The sequence below is a fragment of the Cyprinus carpio genome, chromosome B1, assembly GCF_018340385.1.
Source record: "Cyprinus carpio isolate SPL01 chromosome B1, ASM1834038v1, whole genome shotgun sequence".
NCBI classification, from domain to species: Eukaryota; Metazoa; Chordata; class Actinopteri; order Cypriniformes; family Cyprinidae; genus Cyprinus; species Cyprinus carpio.
This window is the reverse complement of record NC_056597.1, coordinates 37,344,796-37,364,417: the sequence shown is the minus strand read 5'-3', so window position 1 is coordinate 37,364,417 and position 19,622 is coordinate 37,344,796. Positions and strand designations below refer to the sequence as shown.

Sequence of the window (19,622 nt, the reverse complement as noted above, 5' to 3'; positions counted from 1 at the left end):
GAAAGACTTCTTTTAGCCCAAAGACCATCTGTTACAAATATAGACAAAACTGATAAGCACTTTCTCTAAGTTAAAAATCTGAATGTATGGTTTTATTCAGATTACATGAGAAACATAATTTCATCAGTCTGTGTTTACAAAGTATATTAATACAGTTAGCGCTTTTGTATAGTCAGTGTAATCAGTTCTTTGAAAGATATTCAGAGTGCTATTCCATGATGTATTTTTTTCCCATGTTAGCGAGGAATATATTTCAGATACCACTCATATGAACAATGCAAACTGCAATTAATAATTTTACATGTCAGTTGAAAAGCTGTACCTGTGTAAGAAGACGGTTCTTCTACACTGCAGACTAAAGAGTGTTTTTTTAGTTCGAAATATGACAATTTATGCTAGTGGTCAAGTTAGCAAAATTGTCAAAGTAAAAAAACAGCTAAATCATACAACACCACAATTCGCAAAATCATACAAAACATAAAAACATGTTGAAACCATAGACTGTATGCACAGATCGCTGAATCTTAAATACATCTATACGGTTATATACAGCATCAGAAAAAACAGAAGGTATTAATTCAAATGAAAGCTATATATGAGGTAAAAAATATATGAAGATAAATTAAACATACAAAAAAAAAAAAAAAATACAGAGGGGGAAAAATCTGAAATTACTCGATTGCAGTGATGGCTTTAGTTACAGCACCTAATTTAGGTCTACTCTCATTGTATCAAATGCTTCTATTTACAATGTGTTTTTGTTGACATCCATTGGTCTCTTATCAGTCCTGGCCTCCTAATAATTCAAATAGATTGTCTAATCACTCTCCTCCAATAGTTGGTGGGTGTCCTGGTACGCTATGACTGGCTTTACATTATCTGGATGGATGATGCACACAGGTGGCGGTAGAGGAGATTCCTCCAATCTGTTGGAAGGTTTCTCTCCAGTGTGAATTCTCATGTGACTTTTAAGGCTTTGTTTCACTGTGAAACTCTTTCCACATTCAGAGCAGATAAAAGGCTTCTCTCCGGTGTGAAATCTTTTGTGAATTTGAAGGTGTCCTTGTTGCATGAAGCTCTTTCCACACTCAGAGCAGGAGAATGGTTTCTCTCCAGTGTGAATTCTTAGGTGTCTCTCAAGGCCTTGTTTCACTGTGAAACTCATCATACAATAAGAGCAGGTGAAAGGCTTCTCTCCAGTGTGAATTTTCATGTGCCTCTCGAGGGTAATGTTCATTGTGAAACACTTTCCACACACAGAGCAGATGAAAGGCTTCTCTCCAGTGTGAATTCGCATGTGGTTTTGAAGGTGTCCTTGCTGCATGAACCTCTTTCCACACTCAGAGCAGGTGAAATTCTTCTCTCCAATGTGAATTCTTAGGTGTCTCTTAAGGCCTTGTTTCACTGTGAAACTCTTTCCACATTCGGAGCAGGTGAAAGATTTCTCTCCAGTGTGAATGGTTATGTGACTTTTAAGTTGTCCGTGTTCTGTGAAGCTCTTTCCACACTGAGGGCAAGTGAAAGGCTTCTCTTCCGTGTGAATGCTCATGTGTCTCCTAAGGTTTCTGTTCACTGTGAAACTCTTTCCACACTCAGAGCAGGTGAAAGCCTTTTCTCCAGTGTGAATTCCCATGTGACTTTCCAGGTGTCCTTGTTCCATAAAACTCTTTCCACACTGGGTGCAGGTGAATGGTCTCTCTGCAGTGTGAATTCTCACGTGTCTCTTAAGGCTTCTGTTCACTGTAAAACTCTTTCCACACTCAGAACAGCTGAATGGTTTCTCTCCAGTGTGAATTCTCATATGAATATTGAGCTTTTGTTTCTCTATGAAGCTTATCCCACACTCGGAGCAGCTGAAAGGCTTTTCTCCAGTGTGAATTCTCATGTGTCTCTCAAGGCCATGCTTCAGTGGGAAACTCTTCATACAATACGGGCAGATGAAAGGCTTGTCTCCAGTATGAACGCTCATGTGAATTTGAAGTTGCCCTTGTTGAATGAAACTCTTTCCACACTGAAAGCAGCTGAAAGGCTTCTCTCCAGTGTGAATTCTCATGTGACTGTCAAGTGTACTTTTCACTGTGAAACACTTTCCACATTGATTGCAAGTAAAAGGTTTCTCTCCAGTGTGAATTCTCATGTGACATTTCAACTGTCCTTGTTGTGTGAAACTCTTTCCACATTGAGGACAAGTGAAAGGCTTCTCCCCAGTATGAATCCTCATGTGGATTATAAGTTGTCGTTGCTCCATGAAACTGTTTCCACACTCCGAGCAAGTGTAAGGTTTCTCTCCAGTGTGAATTCTCATGTGATTCTCAAGGTGTTGTTTCACTGTGTAACGCTTTGCACACTGGGTACATCCGAAAGGTTTCTCTCCAGTGTGAATGCTCATGTGTCTCTTAAGGCTCCTGTTTACTCTAAAACTCTTTCCACACTGAGGGCAGCTGAAAGGTTTCTCTCCAGTGTGAATCCTCATGTGAATTTTAAGCTTTTGTTTCTCTATGAAACTCATCCCACACTCTGAGCAGTTAAAAGGCTTCTCTCCGGTGTGAATTTTCATGTGTCTTTCAAGGCTTTGTTTAAATGTGAAGCTCTTTCCACACTGAGGGCAGGTGAAAGGTTGTTCTCCGGTGTGATTTCTCATGTGAATATTAAGCTTTTGTTTCTCTATGAAACTCATCCCACATTCAGAGCAGGAAAAAGGTTTCTCTCCAGTATGAATTCTGATGTGTCTCTCAAGGCTTTGTTTAAATATGAAAGTTTTTCCACACTGAGGGCAGATGAACGGCTTCTCTCCAGTGTGAATGCTCATGTGCTGCTTAAGGTTTGCTTGTTGAATGAAATGCATCTCATACTGATGGCATGTGACAGAATCTTCTTTCAGTTCCTTGAGATCTAAAATAAACATTAATGGATCAATGTCAAAGATCACTTCATGGGCAATAAAGTTGGGACATTAGCTATACAGTAATGGTCAGTAATAGATGTGCACCCCAAACAAACAGAATAAATATGTACAAGAACGTTTACACAGCTTGTGAATAAATTGTTTTATTGAACCAGATCTTCACTAAATAAGACTAGAACTTGGGATGGGAACTTAAGTAAGAAACTGTATTAAATTGTTATTAACTATCTTGAATTCTTAAATCTGATTGGTCAAACATGGCTTCTGATATATCCTAATATATTAATATTACTGTAATATTTTTGCAGAGTTAATATTTTTTATGTTGCAGTGAAATATCTGTTCTTCTTAGCAGAAGTGTTAAGATAATGTACAGGAAGGATTATTAAATAATTTAAACTCAAATCAGTATTTCATGCCCACCTGTTTATTTTTAATGTGAGCAGGCAGAGCAATGTAATACGCAGGATGATGTACAGTTAGATGATCAACATACTTTTCACATATTTAACTTGTTGTGGTGCCATATTCAACAAAAATACATTTTTCTTTTATTATAGTGATAATATAATGTTACATAATGATAAAATATAATGTTTAATGTGATGTTATAATATTATTAAAAAACTTTGTTATAACTTTTTTAGTTGAATCACTTTGGGAAATTACAGATACTGTACATGATTTGTCAAAAAAAAAAAAAAAAAAAACGTCCACTTTACCTGATTTTGCCCATTTCTCACGAGACTTAGTTAGACTTATTTATTTCTTTCAGCAAGAATGAATCATCTTAATTATTAAATCATCTAATCTAAAAATCGTATTAAGCCATTAAGCTTCTCCGGTTTAAATTTCAGTCCATTATTTTTAAAATATACTTGGTCTATTTAGTGTTCCCAGCTATTACGGACACTTAAACATCTGGAGTAGCCTAATAATGTTTCTAAATCGGCATACATCATTTGACGTTCACCACTTTTCATTAGTCACGATCAACAATTAATAGAACAAACGTAATCTTTTAACTTATTTGATTCAATGTAACTGACAAATAATCAACTTACACTGCCTTTTGTTCTTGCAGTCTTGCATAGGTGAGGACTGGCAGGTTTTCGTCTGCACATCTGGAGTCTCTGTGGTCTGATTGTTTTCATGCTGCTCCATCTTTATCACCAGGAAATGTTCGATGCCGCTTATTTCATCACTCTCCATCAATCAGGTTTCGTTCACTCTATTCTCTAATGGCTATTCTACAATCAAAACTGATTCGGTTTTAAAATCACTACTGACTGGGTTTTCTCCTTAAATAAGCTTCCATACGAATGCGAAGCGGTTGTGCGCGTATCACACTGGTCAAGTCACGTGATAGGCCGAGGCCTCGCTGCGTCACATACTGGTCCGAAACGCTTGACATTTCGATGGTTCACCGCTAGGGGCGATGATCTGCTGTCCCAGCCCTTTTATTCTGTATTCAAGATCTCTAGATCAGGGGTCCCAGTCCTGTTTCTGGATCGAGTTAAAGATTGGAGAAGTATATATTTGGGACAAAAAAAAAAAAAAAAAAAAAAAAAAACACTTTTCTGATCTAAGTAATGTATTAAAATGTAAGTTATTTTCAGATTTCAATACACCTTCAAAATAAAAACACTTTGAAAATGTAAATATTTAAAAACAAATTCTGTAATTATCTTAAATGGCTAATTCTACCTAAAACGGAGAATATTCAGTTTAGGATTAGGCTATTAATAATGTGTATTCAGCTGCCGAAATTTTATGGAAAAGCTTCCGTTTTGAGGTAGATCCTTGTGGAGACATAATCAAACATAGATTTAATATAACAACAAATACATTTGCAATTTAAAAACATCACGGTACTATGTACACTTAAAATAGTCAATTACATATTACATTAAATAATCTAAATAGCATTTATGCTGATAAGAGCAAGGTTTTTGGCCTGTCCCTCAAAATTATTGTTCTTTTTCAGCAGGACTTTTAATATGCAAAATGAAGGCAAAATGATATAAAAGACACATTTGCATATTGTTTTAAATATAGTCTCATTGTTAAGCAATGTTTTTGGCATAAGTATGCATTTTCTGATTTCATGTCAGCCCTGTTACCCTCATCAAAAAACCCTTGTAAAATAATTCAAGTGACATCACTTCTAGGAGGTTACATTATCTCTCAAACAGGATTCCTACATTTAAAACACAAGCATGTTTCCCTCTCACATGCAAGAACTAGTGAGGTTTTTTCCTCATATCAAGCAGGTGTGGTTGAGCTTTACTTACCATATTTCAGGGGTGTATTTTTTTTTTTTTTTTTTTTTGGAACTATCCCTTTTAGTGGTTGTGTAATGTACGGCACTAAGGTGAAATGATCAGATCCCCCAAACCTCAAATTTCCACATGTAGAGCTCATGCATGAAGTCTTCCAAAATAAAATAGCTACTAACAAGAATGAATGATCTCACTGATCAAATCATTTAAAAAATATATTTAAAAAAGCACTTTTTCTGAAACATTTAAGTCAACTAATTTTGAAATATAGGCTAGTTCTTCTGACAAATACCGAACTATAGCAGACATTTGTACATCTGGTGTAACCATATCTCCTGTATGCATTAAATTCGACACAGGTGGTTTTTTATGAGTAAAGATCAACAAACAGAATGAACAGATTCTTTGTAAGAAAGACAACCAACTTACACTGTTTTATTCTTCTGATCTTCTCTAGGTGAGATTATGGATATTTTGTGTTCACATCTGGTGTTTCTGTGGTCTGATTATCTTCATCACCAGGAAATGTTCGATCCCGTTTATCCCATATATCGCTCGATCAGTCACGTTTACGCTGTAATAGAAACTCAAATGTATTTGATTTACAGTAAGCCTAGGATGCCATGAAGCTTCGAAACGTTTATAAATCTTCTGTTTCGAATCACTGGTTCAGAGTCACGGGGGTTTCAGCAAACAAGGCTTTGTTACGTGACTGTCTTAAAACATTTCGAAATTTCAATGGTTCACCGCTAGAAGATGATTATCTGGTGAACCATGAATCAGTGTCTAATATATCGGTTCAGTTTAGGTTTAATTTTAATGTGCAAACGCATGTGTATATAATGGAAAAATAGTGAGTGTTATTTAATTTAGGCCTAACTCTAATCCCCCCCAAAACCATACAATCATACTACATAATTAAACAAATAAGTTATACATTTTACATATGACGGCATTTCATGATTTGTAGTTTATTTAATATATTAGAGTTAGGCTATAGTAAATCATTTACAGTTGGTTTGTAAAATGTCTTATATATGTTAGGGCCATTTTAATATTCCGACCAAAATGTCTATATGTGGGTACAGCACCAAAACATGTGAATAGTAATTTCCATTTAGGAATTGAGGAATTAAGGAATTGATTAAAAAAAAAAAAAAAACATCAGGAATACATTGGAATTATTTACTATTCCAATCTGTGTGTTCCAAACCTGTATGTCCTACGATGGCCATCTTAATTTTGCACTGCGTACAGGCTGGGTCTCTACATAGCAACAGCCTTGAATATAAGAATCAGAATCAGAATGAGCTTTATTGCCAGGTATGTTTACACATATAAGGAATTTATTTTCTTGACAGAAGCTTCCGTAGTGCAACAGAATGACAGCGACAGGAAAAAAACAGATAAAAAAAAAGTACATAAGGAACAACAATATACAAATTCACAATTGTATGTGCAGATATATTACAATAGATAGTTTTTTATGTACATGTATATTATGTGCAAATCTGAAGTGTAGACTAAGTATGTGTGTTAGATAAATAAGTGTATAAGTGTATAAATAGTGTGTGTTCCACAGTTATTGTCAAGTGTTCATTAGATGGATTGCCTGAGGGAATAAACTGTTCCTGTGTCTGGTCGTTCTGGTGCTCAGAGCTCTGTAGCGTCGAGTAGACGGCAACAGTTCAAAGAGGGAGTATGCTGGATGTGAGGGGTCCAGAGTGATTTTGCTAGCCCTTTTGCTCACTCTGGAGGAGTACAGTTCTTGGAGAGAACGGAGGGTTGCACCAATTAACCAATCATCAGCCCTGAATACCCTACTAACCCCCCTAATCTCATTAATTCATTGATTCAGTAATAGAACAGTATAACCATCTCCAGCATCTCCTGTGGTTGAACTTCCCCAGCTGGCGAAGGAAGTACAACCTCCGCTGGGCCTTTTTAACAATGGACTCAATGTGATTGTCCTACTTTAGGTCCTGAGAGATGGTGGTGCCCAGGAACCTGAATGACTCCACTGCAGTCACAGTGCTGTTCATGATGGTGAGTGGGGGGAGCACAGAGGGGTTTCTCCTGAAGTCAACGATAATCTCCACAGTTTTGAACGTGTTAAGCTCCAGGTTGTTAATATGTAGAATATGTGAATATGTGACACAGCTAATGTACTTTGAAATTCAAATGGTATTTGCCAGACGGAAGGACTCTGGGGGTAAATTTAAGCATTATACATACATTTTTATTCATCATCTTCCCATTCTACCGTTAAATTTCACGTATTTGTGTTTGGTTTTACACTTTTTTTTTCAAACATGGTATTAGAATTCCTTGTTGGTTAACTTGCGCATGAGGCTGTTATATTGCTAGAACCTGTTTAGTTTAAACTGGTACACCATCATGTTCGTTCTTATATTTTGTAAATAAGTACAACTAAATTTGTTTAATATAAATTATTACATATGTTAATGTAGGCTGCATTTCTGTAAATAATTTAAAAAACAAAAGCATAAAATATTTGGATTGTATCAAGTTTCAAACCTGAGACTGCTAGACACCTACCCCTGGTTTCACAGACATGGCTTAAGTCTGAGCTGTTTCAACTGAAAGATACTTGCACTGATTGATCTTAAAATATAACAATGCCTTTGTTTTGTCTTAAGAGGCATGTTTATAAAAAATTACTTAAATGTCCTAATTGAACTATTGCCTAATCCTGGCTTAGTCTAAACCTTGTCTGTGAAACCAGACCTTAGTCTTTGACAAGTGTTTTGTGAAACATAAGTCACCATGAAATCTAAATTCACAATTATTATTTTTTATGGAATAAAGAAGTGTATACCATCTATACACATCATCACAAAATCAAGTCCTACCATGCATTTTTGGTACAAATGAACAGAAACATTTTCTTGTTAAGAGTGGGGGAGTAAACGTGGCATCCTGACCAAATTGTCCAGTTGGTTTCATATCAGTCCTGGTCTCCTAATCAAACAAACTGACTACATCACTCTCCTCTGATAGCTGGCAGATGTACTAGTACGCTATGACTGCCATCACTTCATTTGGATTGATGCTGTACACAGGTGACAGCAGAGATTTCCCCCACTCTATCAATAAGCTTCTCTCCAGTGTGAGTTTTTAAGTGACGTTTAAGATGTTTATGTTGCGTGAAGCTCTTCGGACACTGAGGGCAGGTGAAAGGCCTCTCTCCAGTGTGAATTCTCATGTGATTCATAAGGCTTTGTTTCACTGTGAAACTCTTTCCACACTCGGAGCAAGTGAAAGGTTTCTCTCCAGTGTGAATTCTTATGTGATTCATAAGGCTTTGTTTCACTGTGAAACTCTTTCCACACTCGGAGCAGGTGAAAGGGTTCTCTCCAGTGTGAACTCTCATGTGACTCTCAAGGCTTTGCTGCACTTTGTAACTCTTTCCACATTGAGAGCAGGTGAAAGGCTTCTCATCAGTATGACTTCTCATGTGAATGTCAAGGTTTTGTTTCACTGTGAAACTTTTTCCACACTGAGAGCAGGAAAAAGGTTTTTCTCCAGAGTGAATTCTCATGTGAATATCAAGGTTTTGTTTCACTGTGAAACTTTTTGCACACTTAGAACATATAAAAGGCCTCTCTCCTGAGTGATTTCTCATGTGATAACTAAGCTTAGGTTTACTCGTGAAACCCTTTCCACACTCGGAGCAGGTGAAAGGTTTTTTTCCAGTGTGAATGGTCATGTGACTCTCAAGGCTTTGTTTCACTGTGAATCTCTTTCCACACTGAGTGCAGAAAAAAGGCTTCACTCCAGTGTGAACTCTCATATGTCTCGCAAGGTTAAGTTTTACTGTAAAACTCTTTCTACACTGAGAGCAGGAAAAGGGTCTCTCTCCCGAGTGAATTCTCATGTGAATATCAAGGCGTTGTTTTATTGTGAAACTTTTTCCACATTCAGGGCAAATGAAAGGCTTCTCTCCAGTGTGAGTGCACATGTGATGTTTAAGACTTTGATGTTGTGTGAAGCTCATCCCACAGATGGAGCAGGTGAAAGGTTTCTCTCCAATGTGAATGCTTAAGTGACTTTTAAGACACTGTTTTGCTGTGAAACCCTTTCCACACTGAGGGCAGACGAACGGCTTTTCTCCGGTGTGTACTCTCAAGTGACTCTCAAGGCTTTCTTGCAATTTGTAACTCTTTCCACATTGAGGACAGGTGAAAGGCTTCTCACCAGTGTGAGTTTTTTTGTGACGTTTAAGGTATCCTTGTGTTATGAAGCTCTTTCCACACTCAGAACAAGTGAAAGGTTTCTCTCCAGTGTGAATTCTAATGTGACTTTTAAGGCTTTGTTTCGATGTGAAACTAGTTTGACATTGAGGGCAAGTGAAAGGTTTCTCTCCAGTGTGACTTCTCATATGACTTTTAATCTGACCTTGTTGCGTGAAACACTTTCCACACTCTGAGCAACTGAATGGTTTCTCTCCAGTGTGAATTCTTAAATGTGCCTCAAGCCTGTGTTGCACTGTGAAACTCTTTCCACACTGAGGGCAGATGAACAGTTTCTCTTCTGTGTGAATTCTCATATGATGCTCAAGACTTGCTTGCTCAAAGAAATCCATCCCACATTCATGGCAAGTGATAAAATCTTCTTTCAGTTCAATCTGATCTATAATAAACATTAAAAGATCAATGTCAAACATCAATTCAAATACAACAAAGGTGGTATTTTGAGCCAAATGTATAGATTTGCAACCCAATTTAACAGCAGAATGCAACAGTGGTCATTGTTTAGGCACTGACATGTTTTTTTTCTAAACTGCAATTTGATGTATAAAGCAAGCAGCCAGATTTTTTAATTCATTGTTGTCCATGACTGAAAGTAACCAAGCAAATGGTTTTAATAGTTGGTGCCCTAAGAAAATTCATCTATGTATTAGGGATGGGTGATATCTTATCATTTGCAATATACCAGTTAAAATTCTCCCCACGTTAAAAATGAGTCTTCCCGTGATAATAACGATAAAGTCTAGTTCTGTGTGCAATTGTGTGAAGCGACATGGCAAAAGGCTGATGTGAAATTGAGAAGGAATATAGAGCTAAACGAGGAGCTCCTTCTACAGTCAGGAAATGGTTTGGTCAGGGCTGTAACTTAAAGTGCAATAAAATGAATAAATGTAATACAATAGCATGTGTGCGATACAGTTTTGCATGTGTATGAGCCTGTTTACAAACCTGTTATCCAACAAAGATACCATTTATGAACCTTTTTCACATTTCCGGGTTTCTCAGCAGTGGAAGTCATCATAGCTGGGTTAACTTGAAGAGCAGTGAATGGGAAAGTACCACAAAAATATTTTTTTGCATACCATTGCTCAAATATCAAAAGAAAAACTCCACAACAGTGTTTGCATGACTTTCAATAAAAGGAAAAAAATTGAGAGAGACAGATAACGGCAGTCAGAAGAAAGAACGATGTCAAATTTACCGCCCCTCCCAGAGAGGCTGCATTAGAAACACCCTTGCATTAGCGTTAACTATTTTATTTTATTTTTTGTGTAATTTGATGCAAAGGTGATATAATACAAAATTATACCGTTATAAATGTACATACATTTAATAATATATATATATATATATATATATATATATATATAAATATATATATATATATAAATATATATATATATATAAAATTCATAACATCAGTTGAGTGTTTGAAATAACTTTGTGATGAGACGTGGTTTCATATCACAGAATGAGGCAGAAATTTTACTTTTTTATAGTATTTAATACAGTGATAGATGCTATGTAGATTAGCATTGCATTATAAATGTACTTTATCCTTAGAAAAATAGCCAAGATTGCTATAAGAATAAACAGATAAACCATATACTGTCACAATCGCATGTTTATTGTCTTCATATTTCTTCAGTAAAAATTTCTCCATCTGCATTTTATTCAGCTATTAGTGGATACCTTTGTCCATTGTCAGTGCAATAACTTCTGCAAAGCATGTGCAGAGTTCCTCCAGCTTCCAGTATGAAATAGTCAATACATTAGGTGCGTACTCCTCACAACAACAGGGTAAAAATAAGAAAGATAATACTTTTCTCTAAAGAAACAGGATTTTTTTTTGTCTGTCTCTTAGTGAATGCATAAGATTCCTTGAATTATCGTCAATTATATCGTTATTGCAATAAATACCAAATATTACCATGATATATTTTTTAAGCCCATATCGCCCATCCCTATTATGTATATGGTGGCAGTATTGTTCTCAGTTTTTGACTGCAGTGAAATTGAGATCTTAAGTGACAATATAAATGTAATATTTTTTGCAGTGTACATCTCGTTGCTAGGCTAATTGTTTCGTACAAAATAATACAAAACATTCTTGTGCAAGTTTTAAATCATATACAGGTAAGATCAAAAAATACATTTCAGTAAAGTTTTTGATGTGCTCCTATGCATTTATTTGTTGAGTAGCCAAAGTTGTATAATAAACAGGATAATTATACATTCAGGAATGTAGGGATGCACCTTTATTGCATAGCTGGTAAAGGGATGTTCTGTTTTTGCCCTTTATTTGTACATTTTAATCAACTCATTTTAAAATATAGTTGTTCTGACAAATACCCTACTATTTGTATACCTGGAATAACCAAATCTTCCCGTATGCATAAATAATTTGACGCACGTGGTTTTTCATTAGTAACAACAATTAACAGATTCTTTGTGACACATAATTAACTTACCATCTGTTTTATTCTTCTGCTCTCGCACAGGTGAGGACTGGCAGGTTTTCGTCTTCACATCTGGTGTTTCTGTTGTCTGACTGTTTTCACGATTCTCCATCTTTATCACCAGGAAATGTTGGACCCCGTTTATTCCATAAATCCCTCAATCAGTCGCGTTTGTTTCTGTCAGTTTTGTAACAGACATTATATAACCACACATTAATGTATTTGGTTTAAAACAAGCCTAGCGTTTATGTAGCCTATTTATGATCTCCATGAAGCTTCGAAACGGTTATGAATCTTTTGCTTTGAATCAATGGTTCAGATCACGAATCGAACTGACCAAGTCACGTGGTTTCAGCAAACGAGTCTTCGTCATTGGTTTGAAGTTTCGAGGTTCGCCGCTAGACGCCGCTGATCTCGGGCCAGCTTTATAACGTAGGTTCAGTTTAATGACAAACACACGCATGTATAATGAAAAATTGAGATATTTCATAATTAATGGTACTTATTAACTTGTAGATTACACGTAACAGATTACACGTTAATGAAAACATCTGTAATTGGTTTAAGATGTGTCATTATCAGCCTTTTACATTACATACTAATCACTAATGATCTCCTGTTTGTGACTGTGACTGGATTGTTTGGTTTTGATGACTGTGTGAAAGTCTTTAGTGAATATTGAGTTTTCTCTTTGCTTCTTTACAGTTGGACAATTTGTTTAGGGACACTGCTTACCCTGCTGAAAAAAAAATCAATATACACCATCACAGAATTATAATGGTTTTACATGGTTATAATGGGACTTGTGTTAGTTTTAACGTAAACTGTACTGGACCCTGTGGTTTTCTGGTAATTGGTCGCCTTCTATTGTCTATTATCACTAAATCCTAATGGAATATGTCCCAAAACACACTACAGGAAACCATTTGTTAATGGCTAAAAGTTGATGGTCTGTAATGGTATTTGTAGTGGACACAATTTTTTTTCAGCAGGAAAGTAATTATGTAAAATGTATAGAATACTGTGACATGACTTTAATAGATCATCACTGAATGAAAAGCAATAAATGATCAACTCATTTTAGTAGGTGTGCATTGCCTCTTATATCCAAAGTTTTTCAAACCTATTATCAAAGTCTTCTGCATCCAATAGGAAGGGAAAGACTAAGAGGCAGGAATGTAGTAACAAGAAACTAGTTTAATGTTTTAAATTTATTAAATAACACTGGCAATTTGTATTAGTCAAAGCTGCATCTGCACTGCATCCAAGCAGAAACATATGGATGTTTTGATAACAAGCAAAGGTGATGAGAACTTGTTTGTTAAAAAAAAAAAAAAAAAAAAACACTCCTTAAAAAACCCACCCTCAACCCATCTCTTTTAGAGAACTACAGACCAGTCTCCCTTCTTCCTTTCATTGCAAAAACACTTGAACGAGCTGTATTTAACCAAGTCTCTACCTTTCTCACACAAAACAACCTCCTTGACAACAACCAATCTGGCTTCAGAAGTGGACATTCAACTGAGACTGCCTTTGCTCTCAGTTGTTGAAGCCCTAAGACTGGCAAGAGCGGAATCCAAATCTTCAATACTTATCTTGCTTGATCTATCTGCTGCTTTTGACACGGTTAATCACCAGATCCTCCTGTTCAACCCTACTCACAAAGGGCATCTCAGGAACCGCACTCCAGTGGTTTGAGTCTTACCTATCAGATAGGTCCTTCAAAGTGTGGTGAAAAAAAGAGGTGAGGTGACCAAGCCGCAACAGCTAACTTCTGGGGTGCCTCAGGGCTCAGTTCTTGGTCCACTTCTCTTCTGTGTCTACATGGCATCATTAGGTTCTGTCATTAAGAAACATGGCTTTTCATACCATTGCTATGCTGATGACACTCAGCTCTACCTATCATTCCATCCTGATGATCCAACGGTAGCTTGCTCGCATCTCAGCTTGTCTAACAGACATTTCTTGCTGGATGAAGGACCATCACCTTCAACGCAACCTAGCCAGGACAGAACTGCTTGTGGTTCCAGCAAACCCATCATTTCATCACAATTTCACCATCAATTTAGGCACATCAACCATAACTCCTTCAAAAACAGCCAAAAACCTTGGAGTTATGATTGATGATCAGCTAACTTTCTCAGACCACATTGCTAAAACTGTCCGTTCCTGCAGATTTGCTTTATTCAACATTAAGAAGATCAGGCCCTTTCTTTCCGAACATGCTGCACAACTCCTTGTTCAAGCTCTTGTTCTGTCCAGGCTAGACTATTGCAACGCTCTCTTGGCAGGTCTTCCAGCCAGTTCTATCAAGCCTTTAAAAATAATCCTGAACGCGGCAGCAAGATTAATTTTTAATGAGCCGAAAAGAATACACGTCACACCTCTATTTATCAATTTGCACTGGCTACCAATAGCTGCTCGCATAAAATTCAAGGCATTGATGTTTGCATACAAAACCACCACTGGCTCTGCACCCCTTTACCTAAATTCATTACTTCAGGCTTATGTGCCCTCTAGAAGCTTGCATTCTGCAAGTGAACATCGCTTGATTGTGCCATCCCAAAGAAGCACAAAGTCACTTTTACGGACTTTTAAATTAAATGTTCCCTCCTGGTGGAATGACCTGCCCAACTCAATCCGAGCAGCTGAGTCCTTAGCCATCTTTAAGAATCGGCTTAAAACACATCTCTTCCATCTTTATTTGACCCTCTAACTTTTTCACTCACTATTCTAATTCTATTAAAAAAAAAAAAAAATTAACTACCTTTTTAATCTTTTTGTATTCTATCTATTTTCTTTTCATTTATTATACAATTATAAAAAAAAGACCTCTAACACTAGCTTGCACTATTCTTTTTCTATTCTATCTGTTTTCTTTTTATTTATTATATTATTTAAAAGCCCTTGCTACGTATACTGTGTTTAGGCTAACTGAGACTTGTTATAGCACTTATATATCATTACTCTTTTGTTGTTTTTGATTGCTTCCATTGTCCTCATTTGTAAGTCGCTTTGGATAAAAGCGTCTGCTAAATGACTAAATGTAAATGTAAATGTAAATGTTTGTTAACTTTATCTATGGTCTTGAAGAATTGGAAGGGAAGTCTCTTATCTTGAACCTTTTATAGTAACAGTTATGATTTTGCACAGATTAATGAATCAAATGTTTTCCACATTGAGGGCAGATGAACGGCTTGTCTCCAATGTGAATTATCATGTGCCGCTAAGGACTTGCTTGATAAACAAAACACATCCCACACTGATGGCAAGTGACAGAATCTTCTTTCAGTTTACTTTGATATAAAATGAATATAAGATCAATGTCAAAATCAAAGACAATAATGGTGAGAAAGCCAAAAGTAACAAATGTGCAAACAAGTCAAATGCAACAGAGGACATTGTTTTATTTTTGACATACTAAAGGCTAAATCTGTCATTCCCATGTAACTGTCTCCTGAAGTGACAGTTTAAGTTACAAAGAATTTGCAAGACAGTAAACAATTAAGTAAAATTCAGCATTGGTTTATAATTGACTTGCGTTTATGTTAACCCTTTCACATGCAAGTTTAAAATATTGACTAACTCAACACTAACTCTATCACTCTCTTTTCTAATACCATTTTATCTATTTTTTATTTGTTTTAAATATATAAAAAAAACACTTGACCCTCTAATACCTGCACTCTAGCCTATATTAATTTTCTAACTGCTTGTTTTCAAAAAGAGCCTATAACACTAGCTTTCTCTATTTTATCCACAACCTGCTACTTGACTCTGTAAGTGACAAACTTACTATGACTTGTATTCTTCTGCTTTTGTCTGGCAGGTTTTCGTCTGCACATCTGTTGTTTCTTGATCTGACTGTTTACACGCTGGTTCATCTTTATCACAAGGAAATAATCGATCAGGTTTTCTTCGCAGATCGCTTCATCAGTCAGTTTAGATTCACTCTCTTATGTAACAGATTCTACATGCAATTTTTGTGTAGTGATGTCTGCTTTCGAATGCTGCTTCGTGAGGCTTTGAAACGTTTATGAATATTTTAATTTGAATGCGAGTGAATTCCGTAAAACAGTCTTCATTTAGTCACTGCCATTTTGAAATTCAAAGTTTGCAGCTAGTGGTGATTCCACGAACCAGTGGCTTTAACTGATCTCGGTTCATTTTAGATTCCACAAAAGTAGGGATTAGTGTAGTATTTTAGACCCTCTAAAGAATCTGCTGGTTTGGAAACCCCGTAGCAGAAAACCTGTGTATGGTCTCTAATCAGACAAGCTTATGTTATCTTGAGCAGGCCATGCACAGACATGCCGAGGGGCAGAGACCAGAATCAGGGAAATGCTCACAGTCACGACTGGCAATAAAGTTGTTTTAGTCTGGATCTATGAATTCAATAATAAGCATTTGCAAAAACTGGGCACAGATGACATTCTCCCACCCATCAACCACTGGGCATCCTAAAAAAATTATTAGCAATGTGAATTAATTTCCGCAGCAACATATGGACATCTAAGAATATATAACCTATGTTGCATTAAACAAAATGCTTTGTTTTGATAAATAAGTGCTTTCTATTATTTCGATGTATTGTACAGTATTTCCCTGCGTTACAAACATTCCAGTAAACACTGCCAATAGAGATATTTTATAGTGCCAGGGTGAAAATAAAACTAGAAAGAGAGGTGATGACAACATGTGATGTCAACATGTTTTAATTAAATAGTCAATACCATAAAACTAAACAAAACAACAACATACACGTGTTTAATAAGAAAACAAAACCAGGTTACAGGTTAGGTGTTAAAATAATCTATAGGAATAAAAGATTTAAAAATATCATGATATATAAAATATGACCAGGTCAATTTTTTTTTGGAATGTTCTAGACTCTATTCAGTGCACATACAAAGATGGAATAATGGTTTGTTTGGGGTTTTTTTTTTTTTTCTGACAAAAAATTGGGTAGGAATTGACAGGAGTATTTATATTCAATGACTAATTTACATTGCCCTCAAAAAAGCTTTGTCTGGATCAGTTTGACACATTCCAACCTGCAAGTCCTATGGTGGCCATCTTGATTCTGAGCAGATTTAACAACAGATATATCAGACTCTACATAGCAACAGCCCTCTAAAGGGATAATCACACAGATAATCCATCCGTCCATTCGTGGGGGATCGTGGGGGGCTGGAGTCTACCCCGGGGAAACACCCTGGACATATGGGCTGTCCATTACAGGGCTCATACATTCACACAAACACAGCTAATGTACATTTAAATTCATATTGTGTAACAGTCATCTGCAATAGGACTCTGATGGAAATACAAGCATTATGAATTTTTATTCATGGTTTTGAAAATCTAAATCTAATCATTGTTTTTAAATGATTCAATCTGACTTTAGATTTGTAATGTCTCATTTTTTAAAGTCTCGCCATGATTTTTTGTTGGTTATTTTGCGTGCGAGGTGGTCGTCTGAAGTAAATATATATATATATATATATATATATATATATATATATATATATATATATACACATTTATATAGAACCCCTTTAGTTTAGCTGTTCCTTCTTACATTTTGTGAATAAAAACAACAGCTAAATTGTTAGTCTGATTTAAATCAAGTAATTTATTTAAAAAAAAAATATAAATAATATTTTGATCATTAATGTCTCAATCTTGAGACTGCAAAGTCTCATATAATAGAATATTTGATGACAGTTTTATTATATAAATATTAAAGTCACCATTAAATCAAAATGGACAATATTATTGAAGAATGCAGCGTTTATTCTAAAATATTGAAAATTAATTATTATAATTATACTAAATTTTTATTATTTACAATTCATGTGCTCTCTTAATTTTTAATCAAAATAACTTTCCCTACCCCTTGCAACGACATCTCTTCTCTTATGATGCGTGTACAATAACCTAAGGTCACAGCAATAGCAAACAACAATGCTCCAGTCAATTTCAGATGGACAAAATCAAGTCCTGCATTTTTTTCTAGTTCAAAAAAGTCGTTTCACTTATATATACAATACATCAGTCACAACACGATGAAACAATGTCAAAGTACATTTTGACTCTGAATGAAAGTGATAAACAACTAACATCGACTTTCTGTTTTGCAGCAGTTCAGTCAGGAAAAACTGGGCCACACATTTTAGAAGTCGTCACTGCCTCCCTGCCAGGAAGATTTTTTTTTTGACATTTAAAATTATTCAAATGTACTCTCAAGTTATCTCTTCTGTAGTAAGAGAAGAGCATGAGGTGGGAAATGAAGTGATAAGAAATGAGCAGTTCATTGAAAAATTTAGATATTTGTGTTGGACAAAGCTCTGACTATCTAAACAGAAGCATATACATGCTCTTATGTCAATAAAAGGTTATAGGGATAACAGTGTATGTGGTCATGAAGAGACTTCTTATCTCAAGCATGCAGAGAACAGATGGAAGAATCATTGTAGTGTAGTGGTTTGAATTGTACATGATTATGATTTGTAATGCATTTTACCCAAACCTACTTTAAACAACAACCAGTGTGTTTGTTGGGTAAATTCATCTAAAATGAGCACTTTCCATCTGTTACAGTTCTGCTTTTCACAGATTAACGAAACTTTAAGGGACACTTCACCCAAAAATGAAAAGTTCTGACTTGATTTTATCTATTTTTTTTCTCTCAGTAGAATGGTAAAGAAGATTTTTTTTGGTGAAACTTTTGTCCTTCATAATGGTACTTACCTGTGCTAATCCTGGATGTTGGAACCAATTTAAAAAGATTTGCTGGTTTGCTGGTACAATCACATTTGCGAAGACTGACTTTTCTCAGATTTCTGGACTTTTGATCCATATAGATTCCTTTTACCTCTGTTGTCATTGTGCAAACACCATGTTTGGAGAGTCCTCATTCCCACCAAGACTTGTGGTAATGCCGCTCCTTCTCAGCTCTCACAAATGCTCTCACTCTCCATTATAAACAAATACCAGCGATTCTCAATTCCAGTCCTCATGCCCCCCAGTTCTGCATATTTTGCATGTCTCTCTTTGTTAACACACCTGAATCAGATGTTTAGCTCGTTAGAAGTGAGCTCCGTGCATGAACTGTGTTCCCATTGACTGGTCCCTATACAGTGTTCATTACTCCTTGAGCAGGGGAAATCTGTTGAAGTGTACTTCACTTCAGAACATTCATTCACGGATTTGCGCTGCGCAACGTCTTCACACACGGACAAGTGTGACATCATATACCTCTATAAATAAATACAATTCAAATTCACATCTCGCACACTTCAGTGCACTTTGAATGGAACATATACGTTCGCTTCGAACTGGAATCATGGCGGAATATCCTGTGATGTCTACTTCGCAGGGCACTTACGTTAGAATAGAACAAACGTCTGTGTATAGCAGGGGGCGCGAGGACTGGAATTGAGAACGGCTGGACTAGGCATGAATCGCGAAGGATCACGGTATTACCTAAAAATCTTCTTTGCTGTACTACTGAAGAAATAAGTCACCTACATCTTGGATGGCCTGAGGTTGAGTAAACTAACAGCAAATTTACATTTTTGAGTTAACTATCCTTTTAAATGTTATTATTTGTACATTAGGTTATACATGATTAGAAAAACATTGCATAAATCATTATTAAAGGGATACTCCACCCCAAAATGAACATTTTGTAATTAATCAC

General features: G+C 36.0%; 1 protein-coding gene across 1 annotated transcript; it reads right to left on the bottom strand.

The window, feature by feature from the left end:
• Positions 1–490: 490 nt before the first annotated feature.
• Positions 491–12,370, bottom strand: LOC122135818 (zinc finger protein 850-like). Its single transcript, XM_042716088.1, has 5 exons — positions 11,930–12,370; positions 10,407–10,490; positions 8,258–9,840; positions 3,970–4,117; positions 491–2,892 (listed from the first exon to the last, which is right to left on the bottom strand). The coding sequence occupies exons 1-5, from the start codon at positions 12,027–12,029 to the stop codon at positions 818–820; spliced, it is 3,990 nt and encodes a 1,329-aa protein (XP_042572022.1). The 5' UTR covers positions 12,030–12,370; the 3' UTR covers positions 491–817.
• Between the last annotated feature and the right edge of the window lie 7,252 nt (positions 12,371–19,622).

Excerpts from the sequence above, each read along its gene's own strand:
- LOC122135818 (XM_042716088.1), bottom strand. The coding sequence starts at position 12,029 with ATGGAGAATCGTGAAAACAGTCAGACAACAGAAACACCAGATGTGAAG. Across the intron at positions 10,491-11,929 it reads GCAGAAGAATAAAACAGATG|TTAACCCAGCTATGATGACT; the intron begins GTAAGTTAATTA and ends CTGCTCTTCAAG. Across the intron at positions 9,841-10,406 it reads GTATCTTTGTTGGATAACAG|ATCAGATTGAACTGAAAGAA; the intron begins GTTTGTAAACAG and ends TGTTTATTATAG.